This window comes from Desmodus rotundus, chromosome 13 (assembly GCF_022682495.2).
Source record: "Desmodus rotundus isolate HL8 chromosome 13, HLdesRot8A.1, whole genome shotgun sequence".
NCBI lineage: Eukaryota > Metazoa > Chordata > Mammalia > Chiroptera > Phyllostomidae > Desmodus > Desmodus rotundus.
The window spans coordinates 3,779,231-3,798,402 of NC_071399.1; the positions used below are offsets into that span (position 1 = coordinate 3,779,231).

General features: G+C 41.5%; 1 protein-coding gene across 5 annotated transcripts in view; it reads right to left on the minus strand.

Annotated features, from left to right (window-relative positions):
- Positions 1 to 322: 322 nt before the first annotated feature.
- Positions 323 to 19,172, minus strand: part of VEGFC (vascular endothelial growth factor C) — a 352,849-nt gene continuing 333,999 nt past the window's right edge. For all 5 annotated transcript variants that reach the window (XM_071220153.1, XM_071220152.1, XM_053916838.2 and 2 more), the window contains 4 exons: positions 11,970 to 12,121; positions 4,593 to 4,699; positions 3,726 to 4,059; positions 323 to 822 (listed from right to left, as the gene is read on the minus strand). In XM_071220153.1, coding sequence (XP_071076254.1) covers positions 708 to 822; positions 3,726 to 4,059; positions 4,593 to 4,699; positions 11,970 to 12,121 — 708 coding nt within the window. In that variant the 3' untranslated portion in view covers positions 323 to 707. The remainder of the gene's footprint in view (positions 823 to 3,725; positions 4,060 to 4,592; positions 4,700 to 11,969; positions 12,122 to 19,172) is intronic.

Consider the following 19,172-nt stretch of genomic DNA (forward strand, 5'->3'; position numbering starts at 1 on the left):
TTGTACTAAGGAAGCAGACTATCTGAGAAGGTGGCATGTTCTAGACTGATTCTCTGGGTTCTAAATTCAAGAGCATCATGTGCTAAAATGTTTTGAATCATGATATACATTAAGAGATAACTTTGAGTAAAATATGATAGCAACTGTTATCCCTGGGAAACTTTCTTTTATAGGCTCATACATTCTCACGGGGATTCCAGCCTGATATCTGGTTAGAGAGAAAGAACAAGGGCGGGGACGGGGGGGGGGGGGGGGGATGCACGTTCCCCAACAGCAAGTTCTGCTTATGGGGTAAGGATGCTAATGGGCTGAACTTAGCGGCTTATAATACAATTTCCATTTTATTTTAAACATATTTTGCATGATATAAAAATATTGATCACAGTGAGCTTTACCAATTGTTATTGCAATAAAAATGGATGCAGAAACGATATTTTTAGTGGAAATAAATTATATAGTCATTTTTTTTTAACCATAAGAAGAAAACCTCGGCTGTTGGGTCCTTGGCGGAAAACCAGTGTTTACGAGAGGCCCTTGGCAGATGAGTCCAAGCCCGTTTCTGTGACGGCGACCCCGTGGTTCAGGGATCCTCCACTCCTGTCTTTGTCACCACGGCTCCACAGAGGTCTCTCTGTCCCCAGACAGTTCTATAGGGGCAGCTCAGGTTTCCACGGCAGAAACGCGATGGACCGGAAACTGGTCCCATCTTAGTTCGCGTGTGGTCTTTTCCAGTAGGCAGGGACACAGCGACACACTTCTTCACTGAAGGAGAGTCCCGGCTCACAGTGCCTCAGTCGGTTTGTGCACGGCCGTCTGTAACAACTGGGAAAACGCAGAGATGCACACTTTCGTAAAGACCAAGGCGAGGAACTCGCTATGCTGCAAACATGCCTTCGTGTTTTTCTAAATTTTAAACTAGGATGCAGTTACTCATTTTGTCATAAAGTTGTCCTTAGGTTTATAGGTTTGTAAATTGTTAAAGTTCATGCTTCCAATCACAAAGTTTAAGAGGAATGGAAAACCCCTCACCCTGAAGTGTGTCGCTGATACAACAAATGGGAGAATGAGAAGCTGTCAGCATTAATGCTTTTGAAGTGCTCTCTGCTTCCTAAAAGAAAGGGAAGTGTTGGAAGCCCCTATTTAAGGTCTGCTCATTTAGTGTGATCGAGTAAGCAAGGCAGACTTCACTAGCGTCTGAGACTTGTAGCGAACCTGGGCTTCGCCTCGACTGAACCCAGCCTTCCCTGCTCCACCTGGGCTCCAGGTGCAACGGGAGGGACCAGGTCACCGTGGGGGGCCCCTCCTCCTCTGCTAGACTTCCAGTTTCCGGTAGTGGTGAAGGATAAATGTTCAAGCAGCCAAGCACATCCAAAGCCCTGTTGCTCTGAAGAATGGGAGCCCTCTTTGAAAATGACTTTTTTCTTTTGAGTTGTGTTTGCTTAACATGTGGGAATGGGAATGGGTGTCCAAGGAAAAATGCAGATGACCTGACGTGGAAATTCAAAATGCACTTCAGAAAAACTACAAATGTGATTTTATAATTTCATTCCTTGTGCTTCAGAAAGGACACCATGTCTAGTTAAAATGTTATTTTTTTAACTTCTAAATCAAATGCAATTTTGGAAGACCACTAGTTATTCCTTCACTAAAAAATACAATTCTCAATGAGCAATGAAAGTTGCTGATTAAGGCAATGGACAGAAAGATATATACTCTGCCCACCATAATTTTGGAATAAGTATGAAGAAAAGTTAGTATAAATATTTTCAACATATAAATTATTTTTTGCTTCAACATATATATGAAACCTAGAAGGACACACTTAGAAGAGTGAGCACAGAGAAAGTAGTAGTAGATGGAAAATCTTTATGAAACAATGCAGGGTTAGGAGAAATACAATGATAGAAACCCTTTTCACTAAGTTAATATAAGAATTCCAGAGAAAAATAGAATTGCTGGTTAGACTACAGAAGCATAAAAATTTTAAGCTTTTCACAAAATGGTTTAATAAGATTTAATATCTATATTCTGAATTTTTGAAATATCCTAGTAGAGTAGGGATATGCAAGTAAAATTACAAGATAGTTATTGCTTAAAATATTTTAAAGAGAAAAAAACCAGCTCCTTATAAGGTAACCTGAAAGAATGACAAAGTCATCAGTGATATATGTAGATTCATTGAAATCTCCTTATGTCGCAGCTAAAATGTGAGTATAGATGGATCATCAGAAACATAAATTAAGATGAGACCACAAAACTTTCAAGAATCAAAAGGACGGGTACTTTACTGACTGGGGAAAAGAGACCGATGAACATGAATGCAGACACTAAATCATAAATGACTGAAATGTAAGTGTCGAGTCATCTGACCAGTCTCCCTTGAACGGCTGTTATCACAATCTTTAAAGAGTGGACAGAAGAGAGGAGGAGCCAGGGAAGGCGATAAAGACCAAACATCTGGACACTCAGCGACACCAGGAAAGGACTATGTTATATCCGTGAAAAACCAGAAGGAAGCTTAAAGAAAGGCTACAGAAAGGACGGCTTACGTAAAGACCAAACTGTCCATTGGAATTGGCAATTAAGAGCCTACAGACACCTGAAACAGAAGTTTATCATGGAATCCTAGGGCATAAACCCCATGACAGTTGATGGAAAAGTTAGAGAAGAAAGAGGTGAATGAACGGGTAGTTACCAGAGGGGCAGCGGGTGACGGCGAGAGACTAGACAACGGGTGAGGAGCACACGACGCAAAGTCCTGGTGACGGATCATGATACCGTACACTGGAAACCTATGCAATCTTCCAAATTAATAATAAAACCATTTTAAATAGAAAGAGGTGAACACAATGCCTTGGAGCAACTCGGGAAAGAAGGAGGACCAATCTTGGTTGCTCAAGGGTGTTCTGCATCACAGGGAGATTGGAAAGTTTGATAAATTGAGGGGAAAGGACAACAGCATTAGGTGTTAAACGTCAGGAAGGGAGAGGCCAGACTGGTGGAGCCACGTGGAAGGAATGGGGAGGAAATGCCCGAAGGCGAATCTGGCTTCCCCAGCTGACCACCTTGCTCTCAGGCTAGAGAGGAAGAAGCTCAGGACCCACAATGAAAGGGTTTGAGTCCAAAAGCCTCATTTTTTTTTTTTTCTTGGTGAAGAAGAGAAAAAGAAAAAATCAAGGTTTAGGGAATGAATCCTGAGTGACCTTAAACGGCACATTAATTTATTTCTCTAATTCCACTGAATGCTTTGCTTACACAGTTTTATGTTTAGATTCACTTCCACAATAAGTGGCACTGTCCTGTCCTTTATAAATTTGGACAAAATCGTCTGCACTTAGAACAGTTGTCCTCCGTCACACCTGATGGGATCTTAATTTCGGTGGGGGCCGGGTGCACTGCCTGGCTGTATTTGGAAATGCCCCACAGGTGACTGTCGTCCAATGCAGGTTGAGGGCCACTGCCTTCGCCCCTGGGACAAGGACTCAGAGTGTATTCTGAGCTTGGATCTGGTGTGGGTGTCCTGGGTCCCCTTCCTGCCTTTTGGAAGCAAACACTGTCTCACAAAAGTTTGACACTTATTAAAAAACATCAGAATTCGTCTTCCAGAACTTAGTGGGTTTCATGCTAATAACATGCAGCTGCTATTTGGGTTGAGAAAATGGCTTTTGGCTGAGAAAACTATTTCCAGGAAAGAGAAATAAATATGATATATGAAGATTTCTTACCTGCATGTTTGATGTTGAAACTTCTTTCCTTTTAAGAAGCATTTCTGTGGATTTTCTGTACATTCACAGGTGCATTTTGCAGGGTTGAGGGGTTGATTTCTCGGGCAGGTTCTTTTACATACGCACTGACATGTGGTTTCATCAAATTCTCTGTTGGGCCCACACGAGGTGGGGAAAAGTTTGTTTTTACAGACACACTGGCATGAGTCCCTGTCTAGTTCTTTGTGGGGTCCGCAGCTGGAAGGCCGAAGCCCCCCCTTGCAGACACACTGACAAGTCTCTTCATCCAGCTCCTTGTTAGGCCCACAGACGTCATGGAATCCATCTGCCGAGTCTAGACAAACACAGGCGGGACATCTTACTACTACACCTCACATGGTGCTGGGTGCGGTGGGAAGCAGCTACAAGCAGTGAGAGTGCCTCCCTTTCTAGGTTTTTCATTACAGGCTGTGTGCAAACGTGGGCGTATTGCTTTACAAAGGAGTTCAGTCTAACATCGGTGTGAGGCAACAAAGCTCCTATCGCGTAGTGACTTAACTCAGGGTACATGATCTCAATATCGTGCATGTGACTAACGTTACAGTGTCTGTTAATCACAATAGAGACCCTTGGCATTTAGTCTTAAAAAACACCATTCTGGCCCTGGCTGGTGTGGCTCAGTGGATTGAGTGATGGCCTGTGAACCAAGGGGTTGTCGGTTCGATTCCAGTCAGGGCACATGCCTGGGGTGTGGACCAGGTCTGCAGTTGGGGGCGTATGAGAGGCAACCATACATTGGTGCTTCTCTCCCTCTCTTTCTCCCTCCTTTCCCCTCTCTCTAAAAATAAATAAACAAAATCTTTACCCCCCCCCCACCATTCTGCTTACCGTCTCCAGCACCAGAGGCAAAGATAAAGTCTTGCTGAGTGAGGCACCTGCAGGCCTGGGTACTCCACGTGTAATTTGTCGGGCATGTCTTGTTGGCAGCGAGGCACCTCGGGAGACACAGATGCATCAGCATTAGTGTAACTGCCATGTAGAAGGCAGCATCTGTCACCTATGTGTCACAGCATCAACACGTGCTAGTACGAAGCGCTCTAAAATGATGCAAGGGCATAGGAAATGAAGTGTGGCATTGCCTGGCAAAGAGCCTCCACCCACACCCGCTATCAGACGTTAGTCCGGGAGGTGACTGCTGTCTGTGGTGTGGTCTTGTATCACTCCAGACTTCGGCCTTTTCGAGGCTAATGCATTAATTTGTGTAAGCACATAGTGTCTGATTTGTGCAAACATGGGGCAAAGCCTTTCGTGTCACTCCTGAATTTCATTTTCCACTAAACAAACATTATGGACGCCTTCGTATGTCATCTCATGAAGTTCTGCTCCATTACTCGGAGGGGTTGCAGCAGTCCATAACATGGGTGTATTATTTTTTATTTTATTCGTCCCCTATTTGTAGTGATTGAAGTTGTTTCCAACTTAGCTTTTTCTAAGAATTCTACAGGAAACATTCTCATACAGGTACCTTTACTGACTGTTTCTCTGTGGCACAGATGCCCATAGCTGTCAAGGGCCCATTAATACAAAGTTCCCACTGGACACTCCACCGGAAAGACCATGGTTTATGTTATTCCAGTTCCTCCCTCCCTCCCTCCCTTCTTTCCTTCCTTCAGAAAAGTGACAAAGTCTCTATCTAAACTGTTGAAATGGCCAAAAAGAACGCCAGGAATCATCTGATTGCCTAGCCCGAGTGGACTGATGAATGGTGAGACTTCCAACCGCAGGGGTGGGTCTTCAGGAGTCTGTGTGGAAGTTCCAAATGTGCACACAGTTGTTCATCCGAGGTAGGTATGGAAACAAAACAACTTCCCAGCATGTAGTGAGGAAAAATTATACTTTTCTAATATTTCAACATCTTCAAAAACACAAATTTAAATGTATAGACTGTGTGTAGAAACAAATGTAGGAATAAGTGTAAGACTATATTTCTGGAAATGTCATACAAAGCAAAGTATCCAGTTTTATAGAATGAAATGATGATTTCATATAATCTGGCTACACTAACTCTTCAGTTTTTGCACTTCCTGTTGAATAAAATTAGAACTTTCAGAATAACAACCAACTACGTTGCATGGTAAACACTGTGCCCACTTAACCCCCATATTGCTAACTATGGTTTGCTCAAGATAAACTAAAAATTTTAATTTTTAATATTCTTGAAACTTAAATTTCTAGAAAAATATGACTTCGGAAACAGCCAAAAATAAGAAACTACTACTCATCAATGTTAGCACATATTTCAAAATTGAAATCTGAAATCCTGCTACATACCATTTAATTAGAGAAAAATATATTTAGATGAAATGCATTTTCATAATTACTTAGAATCTCTCTGCTCTAAATGTGAATTACAAGTTCTTAGCATTTAAAGCTTCTCATGTTAAAAAATAGGAGACACACTTTCCAAAAATTGTCATTTTAGAACGAAAGGAAATGTTTTCATGGTGGATAGAAGATTTAGTACAATTCTATCCCACTTATCTTAATCTCCAAAGCACATTTATCCCATTAAAATTTTGTTATGAATATTAATGTGTCACATATTACACTGTTTACACATTAGTTATTTTGTATAGGGTATTTATAAAACACTGAATCAAAGACACATTTTGGAAAGCAAAGCTGATTGTGCAATTATCAGTAAGTAGATGTATACTGAGAATCATATGTAAATAAACTGATTTTCCTACCTTCCCTTTCCCACCCACAAACCCACAAACACAACCACAGTCCTGCTTATAATCTGTGTGAAGGATAGAGATGTTTTTCTAAGAATCATTTCAATAATTGTGTTAAAACTTCACTAGGCTGATTTGATAGTTATTGCTATTTACTTACAATTAGAGGACAGAAATGTAAGGATACACATATGTGTTAGAGAACAATGCTTTAATGATAAGTCAATCTTATTTTGCCACTTATCTCTTCTTTGAAATTGTAAAAGATTAATATGCTCCAAATGTGCTCTGTTAGAATACACTGTACATGTCGGGTAATGATTGCTAGCTCTTGTACTGTGAATGTTGTAGTGGGACTTTGGGGAATACTAACTTTTTGACCCTCATCTTCTGTATTTTTGGCACTGGAGCTGTGATGTATTCGGAAATTCCCTGACTCCCCAAATCCCTATGTAAGGGACAAAGATATACTACCACCTTACATGTGGCACTACTTGGAACTGAGCTGAAGTGTTCCTCCTTTCCCAAGAACTATAATCTTTGTCATTCAGTTCTAATTGGAAAAAAGTTAACTGCATCTTGATTTACAGTAAACTACTGTTGACCTGCTTTACTAAATATTTCATAATCATTGCAAATGAATGTTAGTATTAATTGAATGCAAATGCAACTTGTAGCACTCACTGTTTTTTTTACAAAGCAAATTCATTCTTTGGAGAGGAACTGTGCTATTAGTCAGTTACTCTCAGTGGCAGCTCCTTTAACAAGTTATTTTCTCAACAGCCCAACCGATGCATGTTCTGCCCACCATGCAGCTCCTCTGGCCACAGTGTAGCTCCTCACATGCCCACATGGTCTAAGTCTCGTTAAATGTGGAACGGGTTCCTGGAACATCCCTTTGAAAGCATGTACTACCAGCTCTCTATACCCTTCAGAGCATCTTCAATCCTTCAGTGGGGCATCCAGTAAGATGCTCTGCACTCCATTAAGAAAACCAGTGAGGGGAACTCTGACCACATCAGTCATTTCTGATAACTATCAAACAGAATTTTGAGTTCCTAAATGCCAGTGGTTGATGTCATCTGAACTACTGTGATTCGAGTTACTCCAACCTGTCAATTATAATATTCTGCCAACCTGTCAATTATAATATTCTGCGAGAGCATCAGTGCAGGCCCTTCCTGCTCCAGACAGCTGTCAGAACCACCCCTGGGAGGGCAACTACACTCTTTCATCATCGCAACTGCAGCGTCCTGGGAAGAAGTTTCAACCGTGCTATTCCAAAAGCTTTTGAATGGTGTTCTTATTGGATTCATCGTGTACAGGCCTTGAATACACGTGACCGTCTACACAGGTGTGGATTTGCTTATATTTTTGTAAGAGTGGTTAATATGGTATAGAAAGTGGCTAAATACATACAATGTTACTAAATAATGTCTCTAATACTACACAGAGAAGTCAGAACCGTATTCATTTTCAGGTTCCATACAAATTGTCTAAAATAAAAGGGACGTATTTCACAGAGATATATCTAAATTAAATGCCTATGTTTATCTTTCCTTATATTGATTATTATTGATTTCACATTAATTTGTGCTGTCTGTCTATGTTACTGTTTGCTTATGTTCCATTAGCCTTTTGGCTGGAAGAACAGTAGATGGAGTTGGGTTGGCCAGAATATGAAAGGAAGAGAGGGAAAGTAGGGCTGATAAACAAAACTTCCATGGTTTTAACAATTTTTCCAGGCTTAATCATTGACAGGCTAATAAAACAGTTGCATTAATATGAAAAGGTGGGTTTGTAAATCTAATCCTTCACTTTTTATGTGACTAGAAATGATGGTTTTAAAGCAGTAACTTGCCATATACAGAAGCTCAGCCACCAGCTGAGACCTGGCTGTAAAACAGGAGTCACGCCGTTTGGTCGCCAGCCAGCTGGCCGAGTCTGGGGCTGTTTGCTGTTGAGTGGGGTGCCGCTAACACAGGGCCACCGCAGCCCAGGGGAGCAGAGAAATCTAGAAGCCTGTGCTTTCCATTTTCCTGTGTTTACTTTGAATTTGCCTGCTTGGATATACGAGGTAGAGAAAGTGCAGTTGGCTGGAAAGAGGGGAATTCAGCAGTTACTGTATTTACCAGCTTGCCAGTTTTTATTTCTATGTTTAATTGGAACTAACAGAATTAGATAAAGGTAAGTAACCAAGAATTCAGCAAAAGGTCCTTCAAGGATAGCTACTAGTCTCATCACCTTGTCATAGCCACACTTCAGTAACAGAAAAACAATAAAACAAAACCAAAAAATGACAATAAAGAACATGTGTTGAAGGCATGAGAGAGTACTATGACATCAGAATGCTGGTGGGTGCCTGGGGCTTGGAGGAAGGGAGGGAGGGCTGAACAGGTGGAGCAGGGGGATTGGGGGACTGTGAAATATTCTATATGGTACTGTAATTGTACATTTCATCATACATTTATCAAAATCCACGCAATGTGCAGCCAAAAGATCCTAATGTAAAGTACGGATTTTAGTTAGGAGTGTGTTGATATTGGCTCATCACTTGGAACAAACATAACACCCTAATGCAAGATGCTAGTAATAAGGGCTACCAGGGGAGGAGGCAGAACTCTATACTTTTCTGCTCAGTTTTTCTGTAACACTACAACTGCTAAAACATTCTATTAAGGATTTAAAGAAAATAACTGGTAGGTTTAGTCTAATAACATGGACATTTATTAAAAACCGCCATTGATGTGTTCTGGTTGAACTCGACATTAAGCTTCACAACATTTCTGATCTAATAGTTCCCACCTCTGGGTAACCTCACAGACGCAACCTCAGTGCAGAGGGTGTACTGATGGGTCTTCCCAGTCATGTGCTCTTTGCTGTGATTTCTGCCTGTCAATCAGGAAGCCATGGGGATGCTGGTTATTGGGTTTCAGGGGGCACAGAGCACACAGGCCAACGGCAGGCTCACTCTGCAGCACAGTGAGCTCCCCTTAAGAAAAAGTGTGCTTCAGGGTCTGCAATCTCTTACCCGAGATCGATGGTAAATTGAGTCACATCAATAGGCGCTCGTTGGACAGTGTTACACGAAAATGGGGAATAGACATATGAATTAAGATTGCAACCCAATTAAATTACTCTGGTCTATTCATTGTCCCCAGAATGGACTAATTCTTTTGGGAAACACTTAGGGACGTTAACAGTGATAACCAATTAACTAACCAATAAAATTACCACTGGATAAAATTAACTTCAGTGCATTCGTCTCTCACCTGTGTCATTTTACTCTCTCCCTCGTATGTAAGTAGATGGCCTTCCCTGTAGCATATTGTCACAGAATAAGCACGACTATTCTGTTGATTTATTTATACAGTGGGCTACTACAAAGCTACTTAATGAACAAACCGGACCTACAGATGTCAATATGATTAAAACATACTGCTGAGAGAAAAAGGTAAGGTTGCCATTTTAACAAAAAATGTTAGTCATGCCAAGCTGTTATGACTAGGTAGATGTTATGGAGGATATCGACGTACCTGAAACACTCTCACAGTGCAGTTACAAATGCCACATTTACAGACCCTATAAACCCGTCGCAAGGACAAAGTAAATACAGAAAGTGCTACAGGTATTCAAGAAGCAAAGGTGTCCGTGGCATCTGGACCAGATGAATGCAGGAGAAAGACCTTGACCTGAACTCTGAGAAGTGGATCCGGCTTTGGAAAGGCAGGAAAGAAAGGACCAGGGCCAGAGTGGAAATGAAGAACAGAGCAGGAAATAAGCTTGATTTTGTGAAACACAGGCTGGGGAAGAAGGGGGTGCAAAAGGAGAAAGGATGCCAGAACGGGGAGGTGAGGACTCTGTGCTCCCTTCTTTGAGAAGTTGAAAGTCACTGCCAGTTTCTGGTCAGAAGAACGAAATAATGCCTTTGAAAGCTTACTTGTGACATGACACAGGAGATGGAGGAACATTTGATACAAGAACACCAGCACTGAGCCCACTGCATCAGAAATACATGCAGATTGGAGGGGCTGAGGAGGGCGATGGTGGAAGGGAGTGTCCGCTGCAGCAGACGGTGCTCCCTGGCCCCCAAATCATCAAGTGTTTGGGTGAGGCCGAAGGAAAGGAAGTGATTCACACCAGCTACAAGGACAAGAAGTAATTCGTGACAACTGTGTGAACTCAAGGTCTCAAAGAACACGAGTGAACACCGTGAGGAATTATGTGGACTAAAGGGTTTGAAGAAATCTTCAGTTTTCCACCTGTTATAGCTGCTACAATGATCAACACAGCAAAATAAGATAGATTTAGATAAAACAGTATAAGTTGACGATATGGTCAGGTCTTGACCGGCCCAAGAGACAGTGAGTAGATGCTGGGAGGCGATGCGCTGTGCAGGGACACCGGCGAATAGTCCCGTCCACGCCACGTGGCTGCACGCGCACACAGGGCTGCACCGCTGCCTGCATCAGCACCCACGTCATCGCTGACGCCTGCATCTTTGCCTTCGAGGCTCAGAGAGGGCAGATCTCTGTCACTCCCATTAGGCTCCCCTCGCGTTTTCCCTGAAGTCCCAGAAAGAGAAGGCTCCAATCTGCCTAAGCAAAGCAGCACGGAGACTCAACGGGGAAAAACTGCCATTCATGTGTCCCACTTATTGCCAAGTCCCCTAAAATGCAAGATTTTTTAAAATACTTGCCCATTGATTTGCGTATGCTTTCGTTGCAAATGTGGGACTTGGGTAGTTTTATTCACCCGCATGCTCCTTATGCATCGGGCATCCTAAAGAACAAAGCGGGGCCTGCTTGTTTGGGGGCAGAAAGGGGGCATTGCTCTGTCTCAGGTGGCAATGCATAACGGTCCCTCAGGAACTACTGGCAGGGATGGTCCTCCATATGCTACCCAGGTCCTTCCCTCTGATGAAATGAAGCCTAGGCTACCATTTACCAAAGAAAAAATAGGGTGGGGAGGAAATCTGAGAAACACGTGTTACTCTGAATGTTATTTTGAAGTAACAGTAAAAGGAAGTTCTTTCAAGTAATTAATCAATATTCGATCCCTGCTGAAATGAAAATACGAATAGATATATTGAGAAGAAATCACTGAGATTGAAGAAAAGCGACCGGGTGCTAATAGATGTAGAATAATTTATTTATATTTATTGTTTGTTTTGGGCCACGACCTTCTTGAGGCTTAAATGATTTTAGCTTTAACATCACTTACGAGTGGGCACGCCTGATTTCACGAGTGTTGTACCTAAGTTACCGAGAGGACGGATGTTGGAGGGATGTGTGTGATTCCATAGAAACACTGCTTTTATCTTGTGAACTGCCGCGTCTGTACAGCGGGCTTCCCTGTTTCTTTAATGCTGTTTTCCTGGCACCCTATTAAATCTGTCTTTTTCTGTGTTTGAGGCAACGTACATCATCGCAGACTTCACGAAACTCCTTTGAATACACTGCGGTAAACAGAACATCATTTTGTATCGGCGCAGGACGCAGACGAAAGGAGCGTGCTTCATACTCACTGCGGCAGCATCGCTGGCAGGGACCGCCTGATGATGGAGTGGGCTTGCCTGTAAGCGTCCAGCTTAGACATGCAGCGGCAGGACGTGTGATTGGCAAAACTGACTGTTATCGGTTTGGGGCCTTGAGAGAGAGGCACTGCGATTTCAAACAACTACAAAGAAGGGACAGAAAGAAGAAAACATTATATCGATGCTGTACAGCATTTTATGGTACCTGCGGGAGTCCAAGAGAGTGAGGGTGACTCTTCAGGATTAGGGGGAGTGCTGCCTACTACACGCGGGACATAAAGTTTTATGTTCGCGACGCAAAAACTGTTTTGCTTCTCATCGATATCCTTTATCAGCTTAATCACAGTCCAAATGCTTACCTCACGCCACTGTTAGAAAACACGTTAGAATATCGATAACCAACTAGCGATTCTAGAGCAGAGCTGTGGCAGACCCATGTTTTTGAGGACAAAGAATTATTTCAGTCTTAGGTTATTCCAGGGGGTGGAGAAGTGGCACTGATACAGGTTTCTTTGTGATCTAAGAGCAAAGCTAGAAATGTTTGCTTCAGTCTTGTTGTACATAAACCGCATACACACAGATGCGAAATTGGTTTTCGTTCCCAATGACATCTGTACCTCAGGGCAGTTGTACATGTATTTGTGATCCTTATAAATTCATCATGTTTAAAAGAAAAAAACCCCACATCTACTATTGCCTAGATAAAGCTCTGTTTCTGCTATGTTGACAAAGGTGTTAGGAAAATAATAAGCTTAACATAAGGTAGAACATTTTACATGATTGTGGATTACAGCCTCAAAAGTTAGTTTAACCCAAGTCTCATTCTGAATGCCTTATTTGTGGAGAATTTCAGTTCTCTTCCTTCTACAGAAACAATGCTTTAAAACATTTAAGTTGAAAATTTAATTTAAATATACAAATTAGTCATTAAGTAAACCTGAATGGATTTAAATTCCCAAGGCTCTCGGAATCTAAATTATGATCAGTAACAATGGTGAAAATGGGACCCTGGCCAGCGGCTTCTTGATAAGATCAGCCAGTGGTAATGTCACCGCATCGAACCACGCGTGGCTTGCTACTTTTATGGCAATGTGAGCAGCACAGAACAGACGACACACTCCAGAGCCTCGGGATCTGGCGCCTGGCTGTAATTTCATACCAACCGTGGAAGATCATTGGAAACATTTAGGGAACGTAATTACTTGCCATGGTGTCCACACTACGGAGAGATTTACTGAAATGAGGCTGAAGAAGAGAATGTGGAAATATCTAAATTTTAAAGTGCGGATTTTTTTTTTCACTTGAAATGCATTCATTTCCAATGCCAGCTGCTTTCTTAGCCTCAGTGCCTTAGGAGGGATGGGCACAAGGTCACACCCAGGCAGGACACTTTGATTAGCAACCCCACTTAGAAGTTGTGTGAACTTGAAAAGTCATTTAACTTCTCAAAGTTGAGGATTATATTTGACCCCTGATTTCATGAGACTGTTATGAAAATTACATAAGCTAATACATATGAATGTGACATACATATTGCTTGCCGTATAGACATGGGTTTTTACATTGTTTGCATGTGCTCTCTGGATTCTAGCTACCCTCCAGAGTACTCCATTCTACATAAATAATTTCAACACATGACCTCAATGTAGCCCAGCATTATGGTTTTGACCAGTGAGTTCTCTAAAAGACATTTGTTTATGATGACGTTTGGATAAAAGCTTTCATTAGGTGAAATGTCACATTGGCAGAAGCCCTTTACACTATGCATAACTGTTTTAAGAAAGAGAATTCTGCAGTGTCCGTAAACGGTACAGTACTTCTCGTGACATCTGCGGACCCTGCATGAATAACCAGAGTTACAAAACAAATAGGAAGTGGTTTGGAAAATAAGCCATTTCTCATATGTTCCACATTTAACTTTTGCAAATTACTTAAGCTCTGCAACAGTGGGAAGAGTAGAAAGACGTAGAGCCCAGCTCACAAGAGACTAGATGTTATGTCTACTATGCGGGTAGGTATTTGTGCCTGGAGCTTAGAAGAGCCATTTAAAAATCATCCATACTGAAGTTGTGGTTGAAGTCTCAGGCACTGATAAGATTACCTGGTGAGATCATAAAATCTCTAATCATAGCAACCTGGGGCCGGGAACATTTAAGGGGTGAAAGGAGGCAGATGAGCTGTTAAGCACACCTGGGAAGGTGTGGGCATGTAGAGAATCAGACTGGGGGAGTTGTTAAACGGAGGGAAGGCAAAGAATGACAGGAAAGCTTCAGAAAGGTCTCTGTGGTCACAGGGTCCAGGGCCTTGGGGACACGAAGTACAGAAGGCTAGAGTGGACACAACGGGGCACCAGGAGCAGCTCTAAGGACTGGGGCAGGACAGGAGCTATGAGGACGGGGGCTGCGCAGTAGTGGAGAGGCAGGAGAGGCCCCACGTGACTGGAGGGAACGGGCTTCGAGGGCTCTGGCCACAAAGGACACCTGAGTAGGCAGGCATGTAATCCTTGCAGGATCTGTCAAGGTCTCCAGTGACAGAAGGCAGAACAGAGCCTGAGAGGGAAGGATAAAGTGCTATTTGAGATAAGGGCTATTACAGAGGAGTGAAGGATGTTTTCCCATCCCTAAGGGTGGCCATTCGAGACCCCTCCTGGCCTGTGTCCCTGAGCGAGAGCTCAGATCTTGCCTCTCGGTGACTCTGTGACTAGGTTTCTCCCAGGGCGTATGTCCACAGTCAGGACCCGCCCCTGAGTACCAAGTGTATATCGGGCCCGGGGGCTGGGAAGAATGTTATAGTGAAATGAAGATCAGTTAAATGCCCATGAAGAAAGCATCTTCCTAGAAAAATAAGCCTGGCTCCACACTTTCAAGGAGAAGAGATTTGTATTGGCAGACACACTACTAAAAGCATAAAGGGGCAGGTAAAGAGGGATTTAAAAAATAATCACTGTGTAGAGAAGTGTTTTATTTCCTGTAACTTGAAGAAATCATATGGCTGAAAACTACAGTACTGCTTGGGAGAAAAATATACCCATAGTTTAGCTAATTAAATAAAATAAAAAACCTTAATGATTGGTGTTTCATTTTTCTTGTTTGAGTGTAAAGAGGCAATTGCCTGGCTGAATTCAGTTAATTCTATCAAAAGGAATAAATAGGTCAAAACATCAAAGAAAAAAAATTTTTTTTTCTTGAAACATTTCTACCTTCAAATTTTGACCTGAATTTTTCAGGGAGTTTCTTTAATTCTCTACTTGACTGGCCACAGCATGGAAAAGGGGAGGGGTCCAGAGAAAGATGTGTGTGACCAATATTAAAAGTAGGGAAATTCTTAATAATTGAGTTTGATGTGCGTGTCAATTTCAGAAAAAATCAGGGACACCTGAGAGTGTGCTGTGGGTGCAGGAAGACACCGCACCTGAGCCGCCGCCTGACCAGCAAAGGGCCTCTGCCGCCTTCCAGATTTTTCTGTGCTTAAGCGCCCGCAGTGATCGACAGTTTTCATTTGGAGTGATTACATAATCACTCCCTTTACAACAAGTATAGGGAATTCTGTTTTCCTTACCGAACGAGTGTGGATTTTATATAGCTATATTTAATGCCTGTGCTACTAAGAATGTCCATATGCCTTTTTTCCTAATCAGATAACATGTGCTTAAAAATGTAAACTTTTTTGAACTAAAATATTAATAATTAGAATCACATTATAAACTCACACATCCCCCTCCTAAAATAAATCAATATACTTTAAAAATAACTGGTAAGTTCCCTTCTCCACTAGAGATGTAAGAATAACCAAGGGGATAATCTCAAAAACAGGCAGACATTAATTGGAGTCCTGAATTTTCAATTTAGTACTCCCATGACTTGGAAAAATTATCCAACTTCCCTTGGCCACCACTGCATTATAAAATAGGGACAGTGATTTCATAGAAGGGCTGCTTGGATTCCCCTTGTCTTCCCTATTTGCCTTCAAGATTGAGTTGAATCTTTGGTAGATGAATTATAATTTTTTAAATTTCTGTTTAACATTGTTCCTTGTCTAGTTTTCAATAACTGCTTATTGAGAACCTATAAGAAGCCACATGCCAGGTGCCTTGCTCGACTGTCAAGAAAACAGTCATCAATGACTCTATGCAACTCCCAGGCGAGCAAAACTAACAACGGGAGTGAACTAGAAAACACTCCGTACAAGTTATGATGCTATGTTAGAATTTTCAAAACATCCACTCGTTTACCACAAATACTGTCAATGAGCAAGAACCTGCAGTTTTACTCTCTTCTGGAAATCTGGGCTTTCCATTATACGAAGAAGTGAATCAACACAATTTCTATAATATTCTCTTGAAGAGTCAAGGCCTATTCAAACACATTAGTGTTTGAGGCAATGACAGACTCTTTACATTTTAATAAAATAAGAATTCTTACACTATTGTCAGACTATTTTGGGTTTTCATGTGTGCACAATAGTATTTTCTAATTCAGATTCATGCTCATCAAATGAAAAATTCATGTATTCAGCATTAGCTAACACTATGTACATATGTGTACTTAGTCAACACAGGCTGGTGATGATAATCATAATTCGATGTTCTGAACATGATGATTTTCCTCAAATAGTTTTATGCTATAAAGTGAATTGTTCTTAAGATATTAACTAGTATCTAATTTAGGGTTTCAATGATTATAAAATTCATTATGGAGACTGATGTTAGTCTACCAATATATGCCTATTTAATGAGTTGCTGGTTTCAATGATCAAAAGGACTTACATAAAGGGGGTGTTTAAACAAGGCTGTAAAATTAAAAAAAAACCCTGATTGTGTATTCTGCAAAATTGTAATTTAAAAAGGAAGTGGCTATCATTTCCAACTGAGAGTTTCCCCGTTGCTATCAACCGGAATTTTTTAATAAGAATATTTAAGAATGAATTCTCACCAACAAGAATGAACTTCAAAAAAAGCCACTTTTTGAAACAATAGGTTGTTTACCCAGCATAGCAACAGTTGTAAAGCAACAATTTCTACTTATTTTGCAGGCTATTCAAGAAAAAAGGTGCAGAACTTCCCTACTGAGAAGATCCTGGATTAACTACATACAAATAGGCAACCAAAAAACGCCTCCCTTTACAGCTTCACACCCTGAAATAGCAGCAGTTTCTCTTCAAAGCGTGCTAGCTCACAGCCATATTTAATTTGAATATTCCAACCTTGAGTCTATTAATTAAGTATGGAAACAATCTGCAGCCCCTGGAGTGTATGATTAATAATGGTAGAGTCAGATAGAAACACTACACAGTAATTTAAAGAAATAATCTCCCTACCCCCAAATGGGAAAAAGTGAAAACTGAGTGTTTACTTTTTGCATTTTATTTTTTGCTCAGCTGAGCATATCATCCACATAATGGCCAACTATCTAGGGCCCATGGAGCTTAATCTGGTTTGGAAAGAACATGGGAGAGCAGATCCTAACAGATTCACATCTGGCCCTGCTTCAATTTTAAGATATTATTATACATAAAATGTATGTCCACTGCTGCCCTTATACCAAAAACGCCATCCAGGAGGTTTAGAAATGCTGTATAAAACTTGGGGACACAATCAGTACCTTGACTTGAAAAAAAAGTGCTACTTTTAATAGATGCATTACTTTTTTTCTTAAGACAAGTGTGAGTCCCAAGGAAACTTTTGGGAACTGTTATTGGTATAGAGTTCTGTTTTCCCCATCTGGATAAAACCTGATTTCAACAAGTGTGCATGCCAAATATTAATTAGCTGAAGATTCAAAACAAACCCATTGCACTTGTTGAATACATATGCATGTAACAAGCTAACTTTTCAGACTGCCACAGTGTTCTGTTTCATTAATGGAAGGACCATCGCCATCTGTACTACAAAATAGTAGCTTTACGTTTTGGTCCATAATTGCACATTGTACTTAGGTTTAAAAGATATTGCTGTTAAAGAAAATTTTATGAAAAATCCAGTTTAACTCAAATATAATCCGGAATGCTTTTGTGCTTTTATTATTTCTTTACAATATAATTAAACAAGAGAATAGCTGTTTCTGTCGAAGATGGTAACACTGAATTGTAACTGATCCTGTTCGAGTATTTCAGAATGAGGCAGAGATGGAACTCCCAGGTGGAGCTGCCTTCCTTATTGCCTCGAATGCACACAGCAAGAGGGTTCCAATTCCCACAGAAGCCCCAGGGATTTAGAAGTTCTTTTTCATTCTTATCTTCAGGGAAAATACATGAGGTAAATACTAACATTTAACTAACTTCTCAATCCAAATGTCTGGCTCAGAAGCAGATGACTTTCTTCCACTGCTACATTCGTCATCAAATAATTGACCTTCTACAAAATTCGCTTTCTACCTTTTGGTTCTATCTCTTAAATATACAACTGCTCATAAGAAAACATACTGAAAGGATATGTTTATGGAAGAGGTCACAAAACCACCCCATCAACCGCAGCGTTCAGTGGCCCTGGATCTGAGTGTGTGTGTGTGTGGCGGGGGTGGGGGCCTGTCGCAGAGCAGGTGCTATTGATTAGGTCACTGGAATGCTGGGTGCAGATGGTTCCACTTTGCAAATACCCAGGCTCCTCACACACTCTGATAACACGCCCTCCGTGGAGCCCAGAAAGGAATTCCTATGAAGTCTCCACAGAACATGTGGGTGTTACTTGACTCAGGGTCCATGGCCCTTACAATGCATATGATTCCAGTGGGTGGAAAATTTGTTGCTAAATGATGTGTCTGGAACTCCTTTAACAAAACAAAAACTCTGTTTCCTTCAAAAATAGAGCAGTTAAGAAACTTCCTTTTATGTCTGAAAGAAACTGCCCCATGCTCCTGTTTATACTACATTGAAAATACCATAAAATAAACTGGGGAAGAGGTGTTCGTTGAGCACAAGCTTTCAGAAGCTGCCGTATTAGTAAAAATGTTCAATGCAAGCACACACTGCCTTCAGGAGTCTCACGCCTCGCTCTCCCTGGGTGCGTAAGGCTCCTTGATGTGCATTCCCACAGACCTTTGCTCTTGTCCTCCAACACTTGGCCTGCTCTTCATTACTGGAGCTTACTTGACTGCAAGCTCCATCCATTCAGGCCACGCACATCCCCGTGGGCCCCTTGCACATAGTGGGGGCCTCACCACACTCACACAATTCAATTCAAATTAAAACTACCCCTTT